The following is a 20,070-nucleotide window of genomic DNA, read 5'->3' as shown; positions in this document are numbered from 1 at the left end:
GCGCCGTTAAACGGTCCGACCTCGTACAGCGCCTCGCCCGCCCCGGCTCGCCGCGCTGCTGCTGGCGCTGGCCTGCGGGCAGCGAGCGCTGCCGGCCCGGCTCGGCCCACCACCCTCTGCGCGCCGCCGGAAGGCTCGGCTCACGGCCGCCCTGCTTTTGCTAGCTTCACATGGATAGAAGACCCCCTCTTCCCCGCAACGGAAAAGGTTTTCCCTGAACGTCTGTCCCTAGGAGAGTTACTTCTGTATAAAATGGAGCGAGGATCTCCCTTTGCAATCTTAGAGCGAGTGTGGGGCTTACGAGTTCAGAGCCAGCACAACGGAGTTGGGGATAAACTTTTCCAACGGGCAGGTGTCACACTGTCATGTGCTACAGTGCTGCTAAGTCTTAAAGCTAGTCTAAATCTCGTATATGTTCCAGCAGGACATAACACATTTTAAAAGTTAGACAAATTTATATTATGTACCATCAATTAAATTCTGTTCATCGAGTTATATGCCTTGTTACTGTGATTGGCTGTTGAGAACAACAGCGTCATTAAACCATTTTCGCTGTAAAATAGGCATGTTTACTCCACAAGATGGTAAGCATATCTTCAAGGTTGCAGAAAGATTACCTCCTACTAAGATCCGGGACGGTGCTTATGCATGCTGCTCAAATCTATTATTAGCAAGCAGCAGAATGCTGTGGGTGCCCGAGTTGTAAACTGAGGACTGTAAAATATGTGCACTTTGGAGAACAGGTGAGATAGGCGTTTTCCTTGAAACGACACTCAAAGAAGTAATTACAGCAAGAACTGCCACTGCATTTATGCGTCACATACTTCACAGGAAGACTGTCTTGTATTTTGAAGCCATATAGAGACAGGTGTGTTTCAGGTACTTCTACATTACACTCAATGCACACAATGGTCACAGCATCTGCCAGCTGAAAGGCCTGCACATACAGACGTACTAGAAGCAATTAAAATTATTAGGGACCTAGACAGGATCTTCCCCCAGGTTAGATCTGGGCCATGAACTGGCCAAAAGCATACAGAAACTTTTGTCTGCAGCTTTTTTGTTTCTTCTGCCCAAAGGGGGAAAAAAAACCCCAAAACGAAAAAGGAATGATTCTTTAAGGAAAAGAATACCTTTCAGGGACAGACTTTGGGGAGAAATAAAATACAAGGGATCATGCCAGTTCAGGTTTAATTCCATTTTGTCTAGATGCAGTAACCTAGCACCTGTAATGATCAATTCAAGTTAAATAAGAAGCTAATCTCAAATGAAGGCAATCATTTTTCCCACAAGCACATCAATGATAACAGCAGTACACAGTGTATCAGCCGAGAGCTGTTGCACACTAAACTGTAAACAAGCTTGTACGTGTTTCTACAGTAGGTGCAAGTTAGGTCAGGGATAAAATTATCAGAAAATTAGAAATCTCAAATCAGTCAGTATGGTCAGTTTGAACATAATTAAGTTCTGGAATGAAGACTTCCAGTATTAATTTATTTTAAAAATACAGTTCTACACCTTCTTCATTGGATATGCCTGGAAAGAGTTTAAAAATGCAGATCAAATGTATTAACATCCAAAATATATCAGGTAAGGAAAAAATAATTGTAAATTAAATGATATATAGCACTAGTAAAAGGCCTGCTACAGGACCATAAGGGGAAAGCACATCATGATTGTTTAAGACCTAAACTAATAAAAGTAGCATCAGAGAAGTATTTCAGTAGGGAAATCAAAAACTAACTAGATGGCAATGCATATCCTTTCTTTGCGAATGGATGCATTAAAAGAAAACAAAATACAGCTCACATTATTTGTACTGTATGAAAGAATATCTGAATGATTAACTGAACCCATACTAACCAGATTCTTTATATTAGCTGCTCTATCATCCTCGGGACAGTAATTCTTTATTCCAAAGAAATACACAGCACTCTCCATGGTTATTCTCTTTCAGCTGGTTCTAAACCAAGCAGCTTTGTACAGCATCAATCTCTCCTGTAACATGCCTCTGTAAGTCCGAAGAACAGTAGGAGAGGGAAAAGACACCAAACAGAAGTTAAACTATGCAAACTTTTCCTTTCTGTTTAGCTTCTCTGATAGAAACCCATTAGTAAAAAGAAAAAACACACTACTTGTTGCACTGCATTCACCCGTTACAGCATGTTCTCACATTTCTTTTGTAACATTTTCTAAAAGGTACCATATACCTGCTGCTGCAAGGAGCCTGCATTTAACTCAGTAGAGTCTGTCATTTGCTGGGCCACAGGACCTTCCACAATGGTAAGGCTTAATAGGCAGAGAAGGCTTTCTTAAGAGGGTGCACATACTACATGTTTTGGATTTTTACTGACTAGTCTCATTTGACATGGACAGCATCTTGAGAAACTGCGGGGGGAGGCAAACAGTAGCAGACACAAAATTTGTAGTGAAGGATCTCTGAACTCCTATCAAGGCACCTGAAATCCTCCATTTCCAGGACTAACACTCTGTATGGAAAAAGCTTCTCTAACCAAGTGTTAACACAACCATGCAAAATATAACATTCACAGCATTCCAAAAGGTTTTATGTAACCATGCATTATACCTATTATGCCTCTCCTCTTTATTTGAGCCCTCAGCGTAACAATGACTTAGGTCTACCAAAACAGAATTTCAGTTGGTTTGAATCAGCCAAATGATCCCCAACCTTTGCAGGGGAAGAAGAGATGAGTCCAAACACAGATGCATAAGGGGAGCTGCAGTAAATGGAAGTTCTGATTCCTCATTAACAGCAAGATTTTCCTCAAAAATTTCTGAAACAGTAACATGTATCTTGATTAGTTGTTTTGATGGTTATTCAACAGATGGGTTGAGGGTTTTTTTATTTAATTCCTCACACTAGCTCTAGATCATAATGGTATGGCCTGAAGTTATACCAAGTATCATTTTCAATTTCTGGTGTTTGCAGTATGTTATTAATTTTCAAAGTGTCTTCACTTCTTTCAACTTAGAAGCAGTATCTGGAGGCATTTAAATATAAAAAAATACTTAAGAAAATGTTTTGGTTTGGGTTTTGGGTTTGTTTAAGGTCACATTATGAGACTATTCTGGGGCAACCTCTACTTGTTTTTTGTACATAGCCTGAAAATATTTAAGCCTTTTAAAGATACCCCCAAATAATTTTAAATACTATGACATAGCAAATGATTTCACACAGAAGCTACTTTAAGAGTTTAATCACATTCACAACCAGGGAACATTCAGACTCCAACTTTAGACTCCATCTGTTAACGCTGACAAGCAGCCTTAAAAACAAACAAACAAACAAAAAAACCAAACCCCTCCACAACCCCTGAGTGAAGTTTACCTTCCCCACACAGAAGCTAAACCTCCCACTTATCCTGAAGCAAGGTTCCACTACACCTCAGCAAACTGGCTAGAAGTTTTAAGTTTTACCAGCTTTGCAGAGAAAAAAGGAGGCAATGGGTTGCTCTATTCTAGTAATTGGAACAAAGAGAAAACCATTATCTACCGATTCACTGTGTGGGTGCCCATTAAATTATACTTCATTTAAATCAGCTTTAATCAGCTACAACAAAGGTACTTGTTCCACTCAAAGATAATTAATAAAACCTGTTATCCCAAATACAGAGGTAACAGGAGAGTGGCAAGCAATGAAAATGGGGGGGAGAAAAAAAGAGAGGAGGATCTGTTCTACAGCTATTATTCTTCAAAGATTCCCATTTCCAAGTTAATCAACCGACATTCTGAAAAATACTGAAGAGTCACCTTCTTCATTTACACCAGTGGTCTCATACTATATTTGACAAAGTTTAATACAATAGTACATTGTAAATTTTTTTACTATGCTAAATCTAGCCAATGTTTCTCCTCACAATTATCTCCCCAGGGATGCCAGGGCTGAAAATAAATAGAAACTGAACATTACTCAAGAAGTTTTTCATAAAATATAAACTGACAAATTACTCTGTATAATATTGCATCTTTATTATTACTAGCTATTCTTAGACTCTTATTTTGCCATAATATATTCACATACAGCACTGCATCGATCGTGTATTTCCACATGTTCAGGAACTTCCTAAGTGTACTCCACAATGACTTTTAGACACCACATTCTATGGAGACAAGCAGCCTTTTAGTTGCCTTAAACTGCTTAAGGCAGGAAGTCTACCTTTACTACGTGTACACCTCATTCCCTCTCAGGACCCCTTTACAGATAATCTCAAATTTTTTCCCGAGTGCCTCACACTACGTATACCCCTGATCAGCCTCAAATATTACTTAACCTAAAGAGTGTACATAATGCCTGACATGAAAACTGCTTGTTAAACAAATATGTTAAGTGGTATGTATGCCAAACCTCATGTAACTTCAAAGGCTGTCCGACACAGCAGAACCTTCAGAGCTTTAAAGGTGTAGCAATACACAGTGAGAAGACTTTGGCTCTTTAGCGTCCTAGAGTAAGGCTACTAGAAAATATTTTAATTTCCTCTACCTTCCAAGATTACTGCAAATACCAAGAAAGCAAGTTAAAATAAAATTAACCCAGAATATGAAAAACAATGAGATCACACTTAGCATTCTCTCAACAAGGCAGCAAGACATAACATTTTTTTTTCCTTTTCAGTAACTTCAAATCATCATTCCTTCATTTTATAGAATCATGCATACATTACCACATAACATATTTGCAAGAAGCCTCTAAAGTGCCTGTTTCACAGGACATGAAAACTCGATTTCTTTTAGGTAAGTATTGAGTCTTCAGTACTTGCCCAAATGCTGATTGAAATTTATTTCACAATGATATAAATTTTCACATTTTCCCTACTACAGAAATAATTTCCAAAATTAAGATTTCTTACAATAAATAATATGAGTAAACTAAGTAATTACATCTTAAATGTCTATATTAAATATAAATGGCTCATATTTCATAACACAAAGAGTAAGCGTTCAGTATTTCTTTACAAAATTTAAGTTACACAGGCCTTGTACATATGGCTTCATTAACATAGTTTGTTCTCAGTCATATCCATGAACAGAAATAGCACCTCTACATAAAAGATGCAGCCTAATGATTTCAATGAAGTGCAGTATACTCCATTAGAGAGAACATGTTTTAATTAACAGTTCTAATACCAGTTACAGTGTACAGTATTTTTACCAGTCTACTGTGTTGTAATTATACAAGACAGGAAGAAGAGACCAAATTATACACCCCTCACCACAGTATGGAACCCAGCACAGGTTCACCCCAAGAATGGCTAGAAGATTTGGCTTATAATACATAATTCAACACGTCTATTAAGAAGTGGGCAACATATTCCAACAAGAAGTCAGGCTTCTGACTGCACAAAACTACAGTCAAATTTAAGTACCATTTTGAAATTTAAAACGGATTAGGGAGTTAGATACCCATTGAAACAAACCAATCTGCAAGCAAGGTATTTCATATCAATGCTTTTGCAGGTTTGACAGACATCATCCCATTTTGGGGAAAGTCTAACATTACAAAAACCAAACTTAATTATTGGACAGTTTCAAATTGTAGTTTACGAAGATAGGACATTCACATTTAGAACACTGACAATCCAACTTCTCCATTTAAACAGAGTATTATGAAAACCACCACACCAGGCTGAGCCATCATTCAGCCTAAAAATACATGCAGTTATGACAACAATCCCAGCATCAAATCACTTCAGGTAGGGAAGCAGTTCAGCTACAAGATTATACACACAGCCTTCCAAGCAGCCAGGAAGTTAAGGACAGAAGCTGAATATACACCCTGTAATATGGAAGGACACATTCTTGACATTTCCTCTAGCTTCTGGGCTCTTTAAAAACCTCCAACTACAACACACACATACACTCCCCTCAAAAAAAAAAAACAAACAAAACAAAACAAAACAAACTTGAGGAGACTTTTTCCTAGAATACAGAAATTCAGAGTAAGTTGTAACATTTACTTACATTTACTTTGGTTACACAGCCCTTTCCAGATAAAGCAAGGAGCAAAACAACAGTATAAAAAAGAATCTGGTTATGATAGCTGAATATTTGAATGAAGTCAGCTTATAAAGCATTTCTAGAAAAACATATGAAAACGTCATAGAGATAGTTGAAACTGACTTCAATTAAAATGTGTAAATACCAGAAACTGACTGCAAGTTGTGAACACATTCACCAAACCGAAGAAACTGCTATGAAACTAACACAGAATAAAGCTAAAACTGATTTCATTTTAACATCTCAGAAATATCTTTTTAAACTCATTCTAACAGAAGAAAAAAAATATGTGAAATGAGCACAATTAGAAGTTGAACAAGAGAGCCAAACAGCATTATCAAACAATTTACAAACAGAACAAGGAAATAATAAAGGAAAAAATTAGAAGCTTGTGCAAGAACTCTGGAAACATGCCAATATTCAGGGAACCATTTAGACAACAGGAATGAAGATAAATCTAAAAGCTAGGAGAAATAACATATAGTTTGCTTACCAAGTTTGCAATTCAGCAGGACTGCAAAACTACCTAACGTAATTTGGGAATGACTCTAAGGTAGGACATATTGTTTTCTCAACAAAACTTTGGCACAACTACAATAAGAATATTATGCTTTCTTCTGTGAACTAAATTAACTGAAACACAAATTGGCAGGTCTATAGAACAGAGCGACTGAGAGAAAAGACTAATTAAAACTTCAAAGTTAATAAACATGCCTTCTCAACCACACAGATGGAATTCCCAAAGAATTTCAATACCATTTAGAAATAAACTTCTTTTCAATTTTACATATTGAGATGTTTGAGTTCCAGAGAAACTGGATTACAAAACAAAAACAGCTTCCAAAAAATGAAATGCAATACATATGAAAAAAAAAATCACTGAAAACTGAAACTCACACTAAACGAACAAGTCAGATTTCTGGCAGCAGTTGTGTTTAAGAAGGGATATAAAGGCATAATTCTCCATTTATGCACTTGTACTGTTAGATGCCTCAGATGTAAATTCATAGACACTGTGAGAGGACCGCTTGATTAATGATTAAGCTGGGAGAGGAGAAAGTACCTTAAAATGCAGGTACAAAGCACAGTGCTGACACCACAGAGGCATCCCAAACAGGAATATTCTTTGTTTGCAAACATATTATAGTATGGAGCACTGTTATGCAGCACATTATGTAGTAATAACTGCTGTGTATTTTTTAAACATTCCTAGTGTGTGACAACCTCTGAACTCTACAGAAGAACAGCTGTTTCCAGAAGTAAATTATGTCTCTTAACTGCAAAAAACTCTCGAGTGTGCATCAAATTCTGTAATCCAGTGCATCCTACAATTTTAAGCTTCTGAGATAAAAGACATTCTATATCTTGCAGATTTACTTTTTTCCTATAGTAGGTCTTCATATTACTACGCTATACTGATCTAGGGAAATGTAGAGTGATATATTTGAAAATAAAATGCTCTGTTCTTTTTCAGAAAAAACTCAAGTCTCAACATGCAATTAAAAAAAAGTATTTGAAGGGATCAATTTAAAGTTTAAGTTATATCCCAAATGCACTTCTATTTCTATTAATAAAGAATTCAGATTAGTCAACGTCTGTGTTACAGGCAAGACTTCAACAGTACACAGCATTATTTTCAGTTAATAATTCCAAAACAGACAGAAAAATCAAAACTATATGCTGGAATTGCTCACATGAAATGTATCAACATTTCTGCACAAATGAAAGCTACAAAGACTAAAAGCACAAGATGAATATTCAATATGAAAACAGGAATTTTTAAATGAAACTCAAATTAATCCTATGCACTTCCTCAGAATTCTGTTTCAAGTCAGCATTTGACATGAGTTTATGGTAGTTTTTAAAGAGACAGACAATAAATGACAAATGACAGTTTAACAAGAAATAAGTCCCTTTAGAATTTCCAAAAAATATCTACCTATACGAAAACAATTAAAGATTGAGGTGGTTTAAATATAAGAAATACTTCCACTGACTTCTAGCCATTACAGCAGAACAACCTTTCTTATCTGGAGTAACAATTCACATTTAATTTTTAAAGCTTTGTCCTTGGTAGCATTTATTCGACCATCATATGCCCACTACGTTACACATTGTGTACTTCACGCATCCTTTACATAAAGGAAACATTTTAACGTGTTTTCAGTGAGTATTAAGAACAAATCATGTCTCAAGTATACCTAAACTGGTTGCATTTATGTTGCTCACCTACAATTAGAATTTAAATTGCTTGTACAAATACTCTAAAATTCTGCAAAAAAAAAAAAAAATCAGACTTCTTAAAACAGTATGCTTAGGTTACATTCTGCCATTGTTACCTAGCTGCCGCATTCGTGTAGTCCCAACAGTGTATGATTAATACTGAAAAGATGATCAGATCATTTCTTGTACACGTGTATTATTCAACCCTCATCTTAAGTATAAATTTGCAACACAGTAGTAACACTGCAGGTATAGAAGTAATGCTTCTTATTGGGCATATGAAAAGATTAACACTCTACCACAGTTGATGCTGGTGTATTTATATAGAAGGCTTCTCACATATCGTTTCAGTCTACGGGAGGTAGATGTTTGTCTATGAACTGTTTTACATCCATCATTTCCTGTTTAAAGATAAAAGTATATATTAGTTGAAGTTCCCTATTAATATATATTCAGCTATACAATCATGTTTCAACATTTCAGTTATAATGTGCAGCCCAGCTACAAATATTGAGTAATTCGATACTTGATAGAGTCATACCACTTTGCACACAAGTCAAGGCTAATAACTCCTCTAGGTACTCAGAAGAGGCAAAATAGAGGAAAAAGAGCAAAGACTTCTATCCTTCTCTCTCTGAGGTTCAGCAGGTAAGCTACATATTAATCATCAAGTGATCTGAATAGCAGCAGGCTGAGCATGGATAGGATTGAAATGTAGCTAAACCCATAGCTTAATCTATACTTCAAACTTCTGCAAGTTAGCAGCAGTGTGAGAAGCCAGCAGCTCCTCTTAACTATTCCGTTTCACCCTTATGATGCTTCCTTCCCTAAGGAAAAGCAATACAGCTAACTAGACTGGGAAACCAATCCATGTTAAAAATATTTTTTTTTAAATTAAGTCAATGTTGTAAGAAAGAGCACGTTATTAATACATTTGTGAGACAACTCAATGCTATCACTACCTAAATGCAATACAACTGTGTAAATGTCCCAAAGGGGCTGTCCAAAGGTACGGCTCCCACAAGATGCAGCAATATCAACAAATTACTGCTGCTGACAAATGGCAGATCTGTTCCTTGCATGCTCTTCTGTTTCTTGCTCCTAACACTTTGTGTGAGTTCTGATGCTTCAGCTCACTACAGCTGCAAAAACTGAAGCCAGCAGCTTTTGCCATTTTAGCAAGTTCAATGGTTGAAAGAAATTTCTGATCAGTCCCAGAGCTGATGCAAGGAAGAGGGCCACGGGGTCATGAGCAGAGGGAACTGATCCACCCCTTTCTGGCAGGAGCAAGCCATTACATCAGCTCGGCTGCCTGCTGAGCCAGGACTAGAAATACAGGTTCTGAGCCTGCCTCTTCCACAGTGTCAACCCTCTCTCCCAGTTCCTTCAGTGCCTCCATCCACAGAACTAACAGGATTCTTCTCTCCAAAACACCAAGCTGGATTTATGCTGTGAGAATGTGCCTTCCAAGTCAGTGATTTTTATTTTTTTATAGTAAGCAATTAATTAAAATTAAGTGGGAAGGGGGGGAAAGAGCAATTTATAGACTAACTAGTCTAGTCCCAAAAACACAATCTTCTGAGGACATTCCCACTAGTCATGCAAACTTTTGCCTTGGATGCTTTTTCAGCCATGCATTCAGTTACTTACGAAAATAAGTCAGTAGCATCAAGGACTTATTAAAAAAAAAAAACAAAAACCCATCAATAACAACAACAAAGCACAACACCTAGCCAACCCCCAAAACCCCACACCTAATACATATGTTTTGAGAGGAAAAAAATTAAAATACAGACCCAGCTAAAACACTGTATCATCAGAAAATTACCTCAATACATGAGCTATGCATCATGCCAGAATAAGTCCTGAAGGTTATGTTGGCTGGATTTATCATGCTCTTTAGCTTCTCAACAGTGAGAGAACCAAACATTAAAGGAACCAATGGGTCACAGTCCCCGTGGCACTGAAGAACAGCAATCTCCTTGTTGACACCACTGATAGGACCCTGTTAGGGGTGGAGTTAGAGGGCAGAAGAGAAGAAAGAGAATGTAAGTGGAGGTAAGGCTAACATCTTCACAATAAAATAACCCCATGGCACTGTGCCCTGTGGCATGACAAGTAAGTAGAATTCTTAAGGAAAAAAACCCAATGTAAAGTCTGCAAGTTCCTTGTGAAGCAACCTCTGTGTCTGACAACACAGTTAAAAAACCTGGAAGTAAAATCTTGGCACTAATTTCAGAAGAATTTAATTTCTGGCCAAGTAAAAAAAATCTGATACTTTGTTTAACCTAGTCTCTAATAAGATAGAGCCTTGCAGATGGAACAACTGGCAAATAGTAAACTTATCTTCCAGGAAAATCTGCTATATCCTTTAAGTTTCCTAGGAATGTCATTTTAAGTAGCGATATCTACAGAGTATTTCCTCATTTTCCCTACTTGCCAAACTCTAAAACTCTAGTGCCCTATTTTAAAAACTTTTAAGTTATCAAACAACTCTTAGTATTTGGTAATAACTAACGATGGCCCCTAATTCCTGCACAAGATAGAATCTGCAGATATACCCATTCCCCAAGTGCAAATTAGCTTAGGAAAGAAACATAAATACCTGAGGAAAAGAAGCCCGCAGAGGAAGCCAACAGCTGAGGGCTACAACACCTGCTAATTTTTGGTGTGTTGTAAGAGCTGTATACAATGATAAAGCACCTCCCTAAGATGAAGAGATGCAAGTATTAGAATGGTAACATTCCTTTTAATGCTTGTTTCAAGATATCTGGTTCTCCTTTAAAAGCCTATTTCTATTTCAATCTATTCTTCCTCAGAACCTATACTAAAACCAGTATTCCTGTATAACATTTATTGTGCCTTGTTTCCCTCTTCAAGCCCACGTGATCAATTCAGAAGTAAACCAGCCAATTTACTGTAACTAGCAGCTGGGGAGGGGGACCAAAAAACCATTAAATGAAGCATGATCAATTGTAACAGTATTATCACTGCTTTAATATTTTAATTTATTTGCATGCAGACTGGGGAGTTGGTGTATGGACCCTACCACAGATGTCTTACAAGTATGAAGAGAAGAATTTCCCAAATAAATCCAGACCATCAAATATCTATCAAATTAAAGTTAAACTAGAAATACTAAAAAGATTTTCAAGCAGAGCTATGTATGTTATATGCATAAAGACTTTACATAGACTATTAATTTTAGTACTTTTTTCCACACACATGTTTATTTTCCCGTGAATACTAATTATTTGCATAAAAAACTTCATTTGATAAGGCAAAGGAAAATACCATCTTACAATTTTAGAAGCACATAACATCAGCTCTTTTCAATTCAGGTATCTGGGTTTCCCACGTTAGGAAAGGTAGGTTACTTCCTTAGAAAGACACAGTTCTTTCCAACCATACCTTACCTGAGAAAAGCCTCCCAGAATAATTCGATTAGAAGGAATTCCATTTTTTACTTCTTGATCTATCAGTGCTTTAACTGCAACATAAATAAAGGTCCGTAGTAAAAAACTACTCCATTCTGTAGAACGTCTAGAAGAGGAAAGAGACCCTCTCCCCGATGTCAACAGAAAGTTAGCAAAAGGAAAATCTAGTTTGCTATACATCAAAAAGCTTCAAAGGATCTAGAGCATGATCAGAAATTCCAGTGCCACTGCATCATTTCCAAAGAGAAAAACATGCAAGTAAGTCTCACAAAAGCCCCACTGGCAGGAAGATGGTATCCCTCTCCTAACTATCCAGCATCATAAGTGGATGCTCATACAGCTCTAACCTGCTGTGTTACTCAGGTGGTCTTAAAAACAAAAATACACTAAGCTTACCATGTCCCTTTCTTATTTGAGATATGAAGTGTTTATACTGGTGAATTACTCTACTTACTCATGAAGTTTAGAAGAAAACAAAACAACAAACAATGCACTTAGCTAAAGTTTGATCAACAATAATACAGTATATACTTATTACTTTCCCTAACAATTCTGTCAATGACAAATCTGTTTCAGACTGATAATTCATCTTTAAGAATGCATGGAAGTACTTTTAAGAGATAAAAAGCATTCCTAAGCATACCATTCTCCGCTGCCTGCTTGATCCCAACTTCATCTTCCTGTGAATCTGGAGAGAGTCCAATGATATCAAACCTTACAAAAACATCAACAAGAGCATTACTCATTAGAGCATCCATTCCACTTAAAACACAAATAATAAAATTGAGATAATTTCCACACAAAAATGTGTAGCTAACATCATTTAGTGCCAACCATGCACAGATTACAAGAAATAGCGAACAATCTGTGAATGTGGCTAAAAGGCTAGATCTAGTAAAAAAACCTTTTCTGAGTTTTATCTTCTGTAATTTACAGATTAAACAGCTCAGTTTTGATATTTGCTCCAAAAATATCAGCAGGAATTTCAATTTATCAGTTGCAGGTACAAAATTAGAATACCATTTGAAGAAATATATGAAAAACAAGCACAAGTTACTTGATGGGAAAAAACCCCACAAACCTAAGGAGGACTAGTTTAAGACCACTGAAATCTACCATATTTTTCTTGTTCTCTATTCAGAATAGATGTTCTAAAGAACACTTTCTAGATATCCTACTGCCCCACCAAATATTACTCACTAGTAGCAATAAACTCTACTACTACTGACTATGAATTCATACACAACACAGACTCCAGACTATACTTGTAAAATAAATTAGGGTTTATATTTTAAGACATACAGATTAGTCCTGAGGAATAACCACTACCACAGACACACAAGTAGAGAGCATACTCATGAAAGCCCTTTTATAGTAACAGAACTAAAGCAAAAAGCTTTTATACTTCCATGTGATTAAAACCAGCCCTTCTGGTTGTTCATGATTTTTAATTAAGAACAATGAGTTCAAACGCCTAGATATCTTTTCATTAGAATCATCTGCAACTGAACAAATACTTACCACGATGGCATAGCCATGTTCATGTTCAAAGAAACTGGCATAACTGGCCTAGAAATGAGAACGAACACCACTGACTTAAGACATATACTGAAATTTAATAATGAATATGCAGCTATGTCATGAAATTACATATCTCTAATTTTGTCTTACTTTTAAACCATAATTAACATTAGGTACTTAGTAGCATCTTTTCAAGAAATCTCTCTTGAAACCTGCCAGCCCAAACACATTTAATATTCAGGATTGAATTACCATTCTATGGAAAGCAAGCAAAACATTAATGGACAGCTCATATATATGTGTGTGTGTGACTGCACATATATCACATACATATTTTATATATACATACATATATATATATCCACCTCATTCAGTTATTTCTAAGTAACAGTTACTTATCACAGTTCCATACACATGCTCAGTGGATGAAGACACCTTATGCAGCAGCAGCAGCAAACCTAAGGAAGCAGCCAAATGCAGCATAGTGGTGGATCAAGTCTGGCCACACGTGCTTCTCACAACAACTGAATCTGCTTAAGGCCTGCCTTCACTGCAGGACACATTCCCACCCTTATGGTGCATTTGTCTTACCAAAACAACATCAATGGACCATGCCATGGATCAAATCCAGCTATAGTTCTAATCTACTGAAACTGAGGAACTTATGTTCTGCGGGGAAAGAAAGAAGACAAAGGGCAAGCAAAGAGAACAGCAGATATCACTAAGCTCTTTTTGTACGGCTCAGCAAAGCGTGGCCATGTGGTAAAAGAAAGAAATAAATCACAGCCCAGTAATCAGTAATACACCAAAACATCGCTTACTTATCTCCCTATTATCCATGCTCCATGTCTCCCAAGACTGTTGGAGCAAAAGACAATCTGAATTTTGTGTTAAAATAAATTCAAGATTATACTTAATTAGTTTTTCTATCATTAAGTAAATACCACATAGATCTTAATTTATTTACTGATTCCTGACACTGCTCAGAAGTATTTCACTTCTCAAACTGCACGAGAACAGCTCAAATTGCATTATTTGCTGAAAATACAAATATTCTGTGAATCTTTGAAACTTTCTGTAGGTAACAGGGAAATTTCATCTACGCACCTAAGTTTAAGAAGTACATGTATCTAATACAAAGTATATTTAATGGTCAATAAAATACAAAACCTGCTCCTTGTAACACTGGCTTTTCACAATTGAATGTTGGAGGGAAAGAAAATGCAACAAAACAACTCAATCCAGTGAAAACAAAGTCAAAATAATCTAACTTTGCACATAAAACTTTCCAAATGTTTTCATTCTGAAATAGTTACAAAAGCAAAATATGAATAAAAATGCAGATTTGACCTAAAGTAACTCACACACTAACAATATTATCAACATTTTAGAGTATTTTTTTAACATATAAACAAAATGCAGAGACATCCAAATCATATTTGACTTCATCATCTGTGCAAGTGTGTTAGTGCGTAACTCTACAGAAAAAGGTAAAACAAGAAAAATTACAAACTTACGCATGTGGGCAAATGTATTTCACATGGGGGCTCTTGATACCTGCAAGCGCTTCTGACCATCCATGCCTGTTAACAAAAAATACATTAAATGGCATTTATGTTTTGCCTCAGCTCTTACTTCTACGTCAGTGCAACAGCACAGACCAAGTATGAAATGTGCTGGATTAGATCAATCAAAACACATTTCTAGAAAAATTTTATATGAACTGTAGCATGCTACGAATATAGTATGAAACGTAAAAGGTTTGTTCTGCTTCTGAATATTTGTTGCATACACAAAGCCAGGGAGACTTTATCTTTGATCGTCATAGTTGCAGCACAGCTGTTTTGCTGCTCCTGTGGAGTTGAGGCAGCTTCTTTCACAGCCAACTTTGCTTATTCTGAACCACATTTCTTGATATAAGAGAGTGGCGAACTGACATCTAAGCTAACTCTATGTGGAGCCAGCCTACTCAATCAGACCTAATAACTTTGGCTCAGTTCAAATGCTCTTAGATTCATGCAGTCCTGAGCAATGCTCCAGATTGCAGCTATCTTTTTAAACTCAAGTACACGCTGCATGAATACCCAGATGAATGTGAGATCAGCATGGCAGATGAGTTATCAAGCTTCCTACAAACCAGAAAACTGGAAAGCATAATTTAAACAAACAGCTCTGAAAGACTCACTCCAGGCCTCATACAGAGATAAGCTGAGCTGGACCCAAATCTGAACCTGTGCAGAACCACTGCCTGAGCCTGTATTTGGTGTTCCAGAATGCTCAATAGTACCTGTATTTCCTGATTTTTCTCCCTGCTCAGTATTCTATTCCAAACTCACCCACTAAACTAGATACTGGGAAGTTTATTCTAAGCAGAAAACATGTTTAATGACTTCATAAGTGACACAGCTGCACCAATCAGACCAACAGCAGACAAGCCACAAAAGCATGTTTGGTTTAGTTTGAATTTTAATACCATCCTGAAAAGTTAATGTATGCTACCTAAAGTTAAAGATATTTCAAGCACACAGACAGAACGGACATTTGAAACACTGGCTGTATATCTCAGCCTGCTTCCTACCAGTACTTTTATACATACAAATTGTGGGTGATATTGCATGGTATTTGCAGTATTAGGAGAAGGCCAAATAAGAAACTGAAGCAGAAATATGACTGACAAAAAAGTCAGATAGGAATTTGGGGACTTTTTTTAGACAACTGTAAGATTAATCTGACAAATTTGGAAAGCAACATTGTATACACATTTACGCAGACTCCTTAGAACAGGGGTCCTCAAACTTTTTAAACAGAGGGCCGGCACGCGGATGCAGTGGCAGGCAGTCATCTGCGGCTGCTTGGTTTCCCCCCCAACCCCCGGGAGGGGTGGTGGTGGGGTTCTGTAAATACCGGGGGCCGGATTGAGGACCCTGGGGGGCCGTATCTGGCCCACGGGCCGTAGTTTGAGGACCCCTGCCTTAGAACAATCCTTTATGTTGTATATGTTGTACCTTTTGTTCAGATTTTGACAAGTATGTAGCAATCTTTAAGTGCCATTTATATAGGAGCTAAGAGAGAAAAAGAACATAAGCTCTATTAGACACTTCTCAGAGCAGAAAAAATACAGTTGGTAAACCGAAGTGAGCAATTTAAAAATTCATGTGAAGTAGAACTGGTCAGTTTAAACTGTGGGAGATTACAAAATTGCTAATTACTTCTCAAAATGGCAGTACGTCAAAGGACGTTTCAGCTAATCTGATCTGCAGTGGACTAAAGGAACAAATATAGCTAAACCACCATAATTCCACAGAGGTGTTATGACTTGTTCATGCATACATTCCAGTACACTCAGTGTATTTGCAAGCTTGAGACTGTGAGTTAGCTTTGTCATCAAAATGGAAATACATTTGTATAATGAATACAGTTTATGTTAAAAAAGCAAATCTCTGTGGTTTTTTCCCCTTGCCAAAGCCACATCAGCCAGACTTACAAAGACCCAAATTCCAAAAGCTCAAAAAAATTCTATAATCACTTGCTGAACATTTGGTGCCAAGATGCAGGCAGTACTGCTGCTTCAGCTGCATCCAACCAGCAGAAAGGAAAAAGGATAACACAAACAGGGTGGTGTGTCGGCACAACAAGTGAGAGCAAACATCCTCAGTTGTACAATACTGTCGAGTGCAAGGACTTGACCCTTTTTAAGTATCCCAGTTACACAAGTTTCAATTTTGACAGCCGATTTTTTTTTTAGCTCTTCAGGAAAAGTTTGTGCCTTAAGCATTGCAAGTTCCAACCTAGAGACAATATTCACGTTCCAGGTAACAAAACCAAATTTCTTTAAAAAATATTACACAATTTTGCCCATAAGGGAGCTAAATAGACGAAACATTAACGCTACTTATTTGCAGTATCTAAGTGCCAATTCCTTTAAAGTCTCCCACAAAAAAAGGTTTCAACACACTCCTAACTTGTTAATGTCTTTAATGAATGTGTGCTTACATCTCGGCACACACAAGCTTCAAATGGAAACATTACGCCACTCTTAGAACACCTCCCAGAAATTCCCTACTCTCCATCTCTACTCAGATGTGGAAGTAACAGGAACAAGGCAAACAGGGTATTTCGCAGCTATTGGCTGGGAGTGGGAGGCGCAGTCAGAAGATCGCATTTCAGACACAGAAATTCATAGACATCCGGTGACTGCTTCGGAGCTCGCTTAGATAAACCGAGTGAGTCTGGATTTTAATGTATGTATGATATACTGAAGAAACCATGGATTAACTGCACCTAGTAGCAAAACAGCAATCCACAAGTCTGGGGGACGGGCACACAACACACCAAACAAACCAACCCCAAAAGAACTCCCAAGTCTAGACAAGCACAGGAATAACCAGGACCCCACTCTCATGAAAGCAAAAGATCTAAAACCCACAGACTTCTTTTCCCACCAAATTTGACTCAAGAACAAAAGAGGGATCACATTCAGACCAAATTAGGTAAATGATTGAAAAACCCGAAGAAAAAGCTTTTGAAGACATGCCGGAAATTTTAAATGAATAGCTGTCACCATTATTCCAGCACACATGAAATTTCATCTGTCGTTAGCCGCTGCATTCAACTGCAGCCGAAGAAGCTCAAGTAACTTTTAACTGCTCACGTCTTTACAACACGCAGCCTTATATCTGAAACTGTAATAACTATTAAGTATGTAAGGGATCAGAATACACACCCGGTATCTCCCAATCCATGAAGAAAAATGACCTAAAGGAAAAAAACAAAACCGTAGCGGTGTAAGATCGCTACCCAACAAACGCGCTAACCCACGTACCACAGCCGCCCGCACAAGACCGCGCACAGTTCGAGCACGATACGACTTGCTTGAAGGAAATCTCTGCCCCGTCCCGTCCCTTCCCGATCCCGCTGCCCGGCCTCCCCGCCGCCATCAGCGGCCGCGCCCGCCCTCGGCCGGCACACGGCGCCGCGGGCCTCGCCGGGCGACACCGATGACCTTCCCCGGCCCGGCGCAGACTCCAGCCCCGGAGCGGTCCCAAGCGCGGCCCAGCTCCGGCAGGCGAGTAACGGCGAAGAGCTGTCAGGCGGCACGGGCCGGGCCGCCCCGCCGCACCCCTCCCGCCAGGCGCCCGCCCGGCGGCGGCGGCGGCGCCCGCCCTCAGCCGGGCCTGCCCGTGCGCCTCGCCCCCAGGCCGCGGGGCCGCTGCGACCGGCGGGACCGCCGCCCGCGGCTGGGACCGCAGCGGAGAACAAAGCGGGGCGGGGGCCGCTGCCCGCCAGGGCGGACCCCTGACGGCCGGCGCCTCCCCGCTGCTCGCTCCCTGCCCGCACTCACGGCAGCCGTCGCCTTCCTGGCGGCCGGGACGATGGCGGGGAGCGGCGCCGACATGTTGTTGCCGCACATACACCGGGCTGCGAGGCGGCCAGTGGGACGCCAGCCAGGAGCGAGGAGGCGGGACGGGCGCCGGGCCAGGAGGGCGGAGGAAGGCGGGCGGCGGGTGGGAGGGGCGCGGGCGGCAGCCGCGGGCGCTGCGGCAGCCGGGGGCGGGGGCCCGGACTGGCGCCCACCGCCCGCTGCCCCGCTCCCCGCTGAGGGCAACCCCGCACCGCAGTGGCGGCCGCCGGCGGGCGGGATAGGCGGCCTGCGGGCGCGGAGGGCTGCTGCCGCCAGCGGGCCGTGAGCCCGCCCGGGGGCGGGAGCCGCTGAGGTAAAAGATGAACGTGGAGCTGGCGCAGCCACCCTTGATTCCGCCCTGGGCTTTGTAGGCGGCCTCCCGGGCCGGGCTGCTGACCGCGAGAGGCGGCGGCGGCTGCGACTGCGCTGCGGCCTGGGCCGGGTGCGGCCGCTGTAGGCCCCGGGTGTGCCGGCGCCTGCTGGGGAAGCCCCGCGGGGGAGCCCGGCTGGAGCCCGCTGAACTGGAAGGCGCCAGGCTGCGCAGGCTGGTCACAAGGCAGGCTCTGCAAAGCTGCCTCTGCCTTTGGGTTTCCGGCGGTTTCGAAAGGGTTTGAACTAAAAAACCCTTCACTGTTAAAGGTATTTTTCAAGTAGCCAGACACATCTGCCAGATTATTTTGCACTTTTATAGTATAATTTTATGTGTCTGTGGTTTGAGTGTTTTCTGTAAAAATAATCTTTATATTGTATTATAAGGCCTAGGGGAAAAGGGATATGACAGTATTCTTGCATAGGTAAATATAAAACAGTAAGTCATGGGAAACGGGAAAACCAGCACAAATAAACCAAAGTGCATTGTTAGACGGAACTCATTTGTTCTCATCAGATCAGATGCCTTCATCACCAAAATAAATCTCTTGTCTTACGGCCAAGGAGCTAATGATTCTTACTCATCTTGAAATGTATTAGGCTATTCAGGCACTCTGTATTGAAATTACTGGATCATTTCAGTCTGTTCCAAATACGCAGAGCAACTCTGAATGAGTATGGGAAACACATTTCGATCAAAATGGAATACTTTGTTCTTTGTCTTCTATCCCATACATCTTTGTCAGATATTTACTCACAGAAAATCAATCTACTCATTGTATTTGCCAGGCAGTATCTGGCTAGCATGGATGCTTTTTTGGCAGCTCAAACAGCAGCTGAATGCACGCTATGCTTCTTTCACATCCTTCCCACTGGCATGTTCCATACCAATCCGGGTCATTTTTTCACAAAGCTTTTGCTCAGCAGCTTTAATGTATTCATCAGTATGCATTCATGAAATACATTGGAGAAGCCTTTGCACCAACTGTGTAACATTAAACATGCAGCCTCAGGCTGCTTGGATACATAGTATTTATGCCAGGGGATCCCTTTTATTGCTAATATTAGGTCATTTTCACAGGTAGCTTTTTGTGTTTTATCTCT

General features: G+C 39.7%; 1 protein-coding gene across 2 annotated transcripts; it reads right to left on the bottom strand.

Annotated features, from left to right (window-relative positions):
* Positions 1–3,969: 3,969 nt before the first annotated feature.
* LYPLA1 (lysophospholipase 1) lies at positions 3,970–18,688 on the bottom strand. Of its 2 annotated transcripts, XM_056330929.1 has the most exons (9): positions 18,538–18,688; positions 17,920–17,951; positions 14,714–14,779; positions 13,197–13,244; positions 12,319–12,389; positions 11,655–11,728; positions 10,844–10,945; positions 10,067–10,243; positions 3,970–8,639 (listed from the first exon to the last, which is right to left on the bottom strand). In XM_056330929.1, exons 1-9 carry the CDS (start codon positions 18,604–18,606, stop codon positions 8,586–8,588), a joined length of 693 nt encoding a protein of 230 aa, XP_056186904.1. In that variant the 5' UTR covers positions 18,607–18,688; the 3' UTR covers positions 3,970–8,585. The 2 variants fall into 2 exon arrangements, with proteins under 2 accessions (XP_056186904.1, XP_056186905.1); XM_056330930.1 differs by lacking the exons at positions 17,920–17,951; positions 18,538–18,688 and adding an exon at positions 18,019–18,295 and having other exon boundaries at positions 5,110–8,639.
* Positions 18,689–20,070: the final 1,382 nt, after the last annotated feature.

The sequence above is a fragment of the Falco biarmicus genome, chromosome 3, assembly GCF_023638135.1.
Source record: "Falco biarmicus isolate bFalBia1 chromosome 3, bFalBia1.pri, whole genome shotgun sequence".
In the NCBI taxonomy this organism is placed as follows: domain Eukaryota; kingdom Metazoa; phylum Chordata; class Aves; order Falconiformes; family Falconidae; genus Falco; species Falco biarmicus.
The sequence above is the reverse complement of the archived record's forward strand: the minus strand, read 5'-3'. Positions and strand labels throughout refer to the sequence as shown.

Bases quoted from the DNA above. Each gene is read 5' to 3' on its own strand.
- LYPLA1 (XM_056330929.1), bottom strand. From the start codon at position 18,606: ATGTGCGGCAACAACATGTCGGCGCCGCTCCCCGCCATCGTCCCGGCC. The intron at 17,952-18,537 runs GTGAGTGCGGGC...TTTTTCCTTTAG, and splicing joins CCAGGAAGGCGACGGCTGCC to GTCATTTTTCTTCATGGATT. The intron at 13,245-14,713 runs GTAAGTTTGTAA...TCTCATTTCTAG, and splicing joins AAATACATTTGCCCACATGC to GCCAGTTATGCCAGTTTCTT.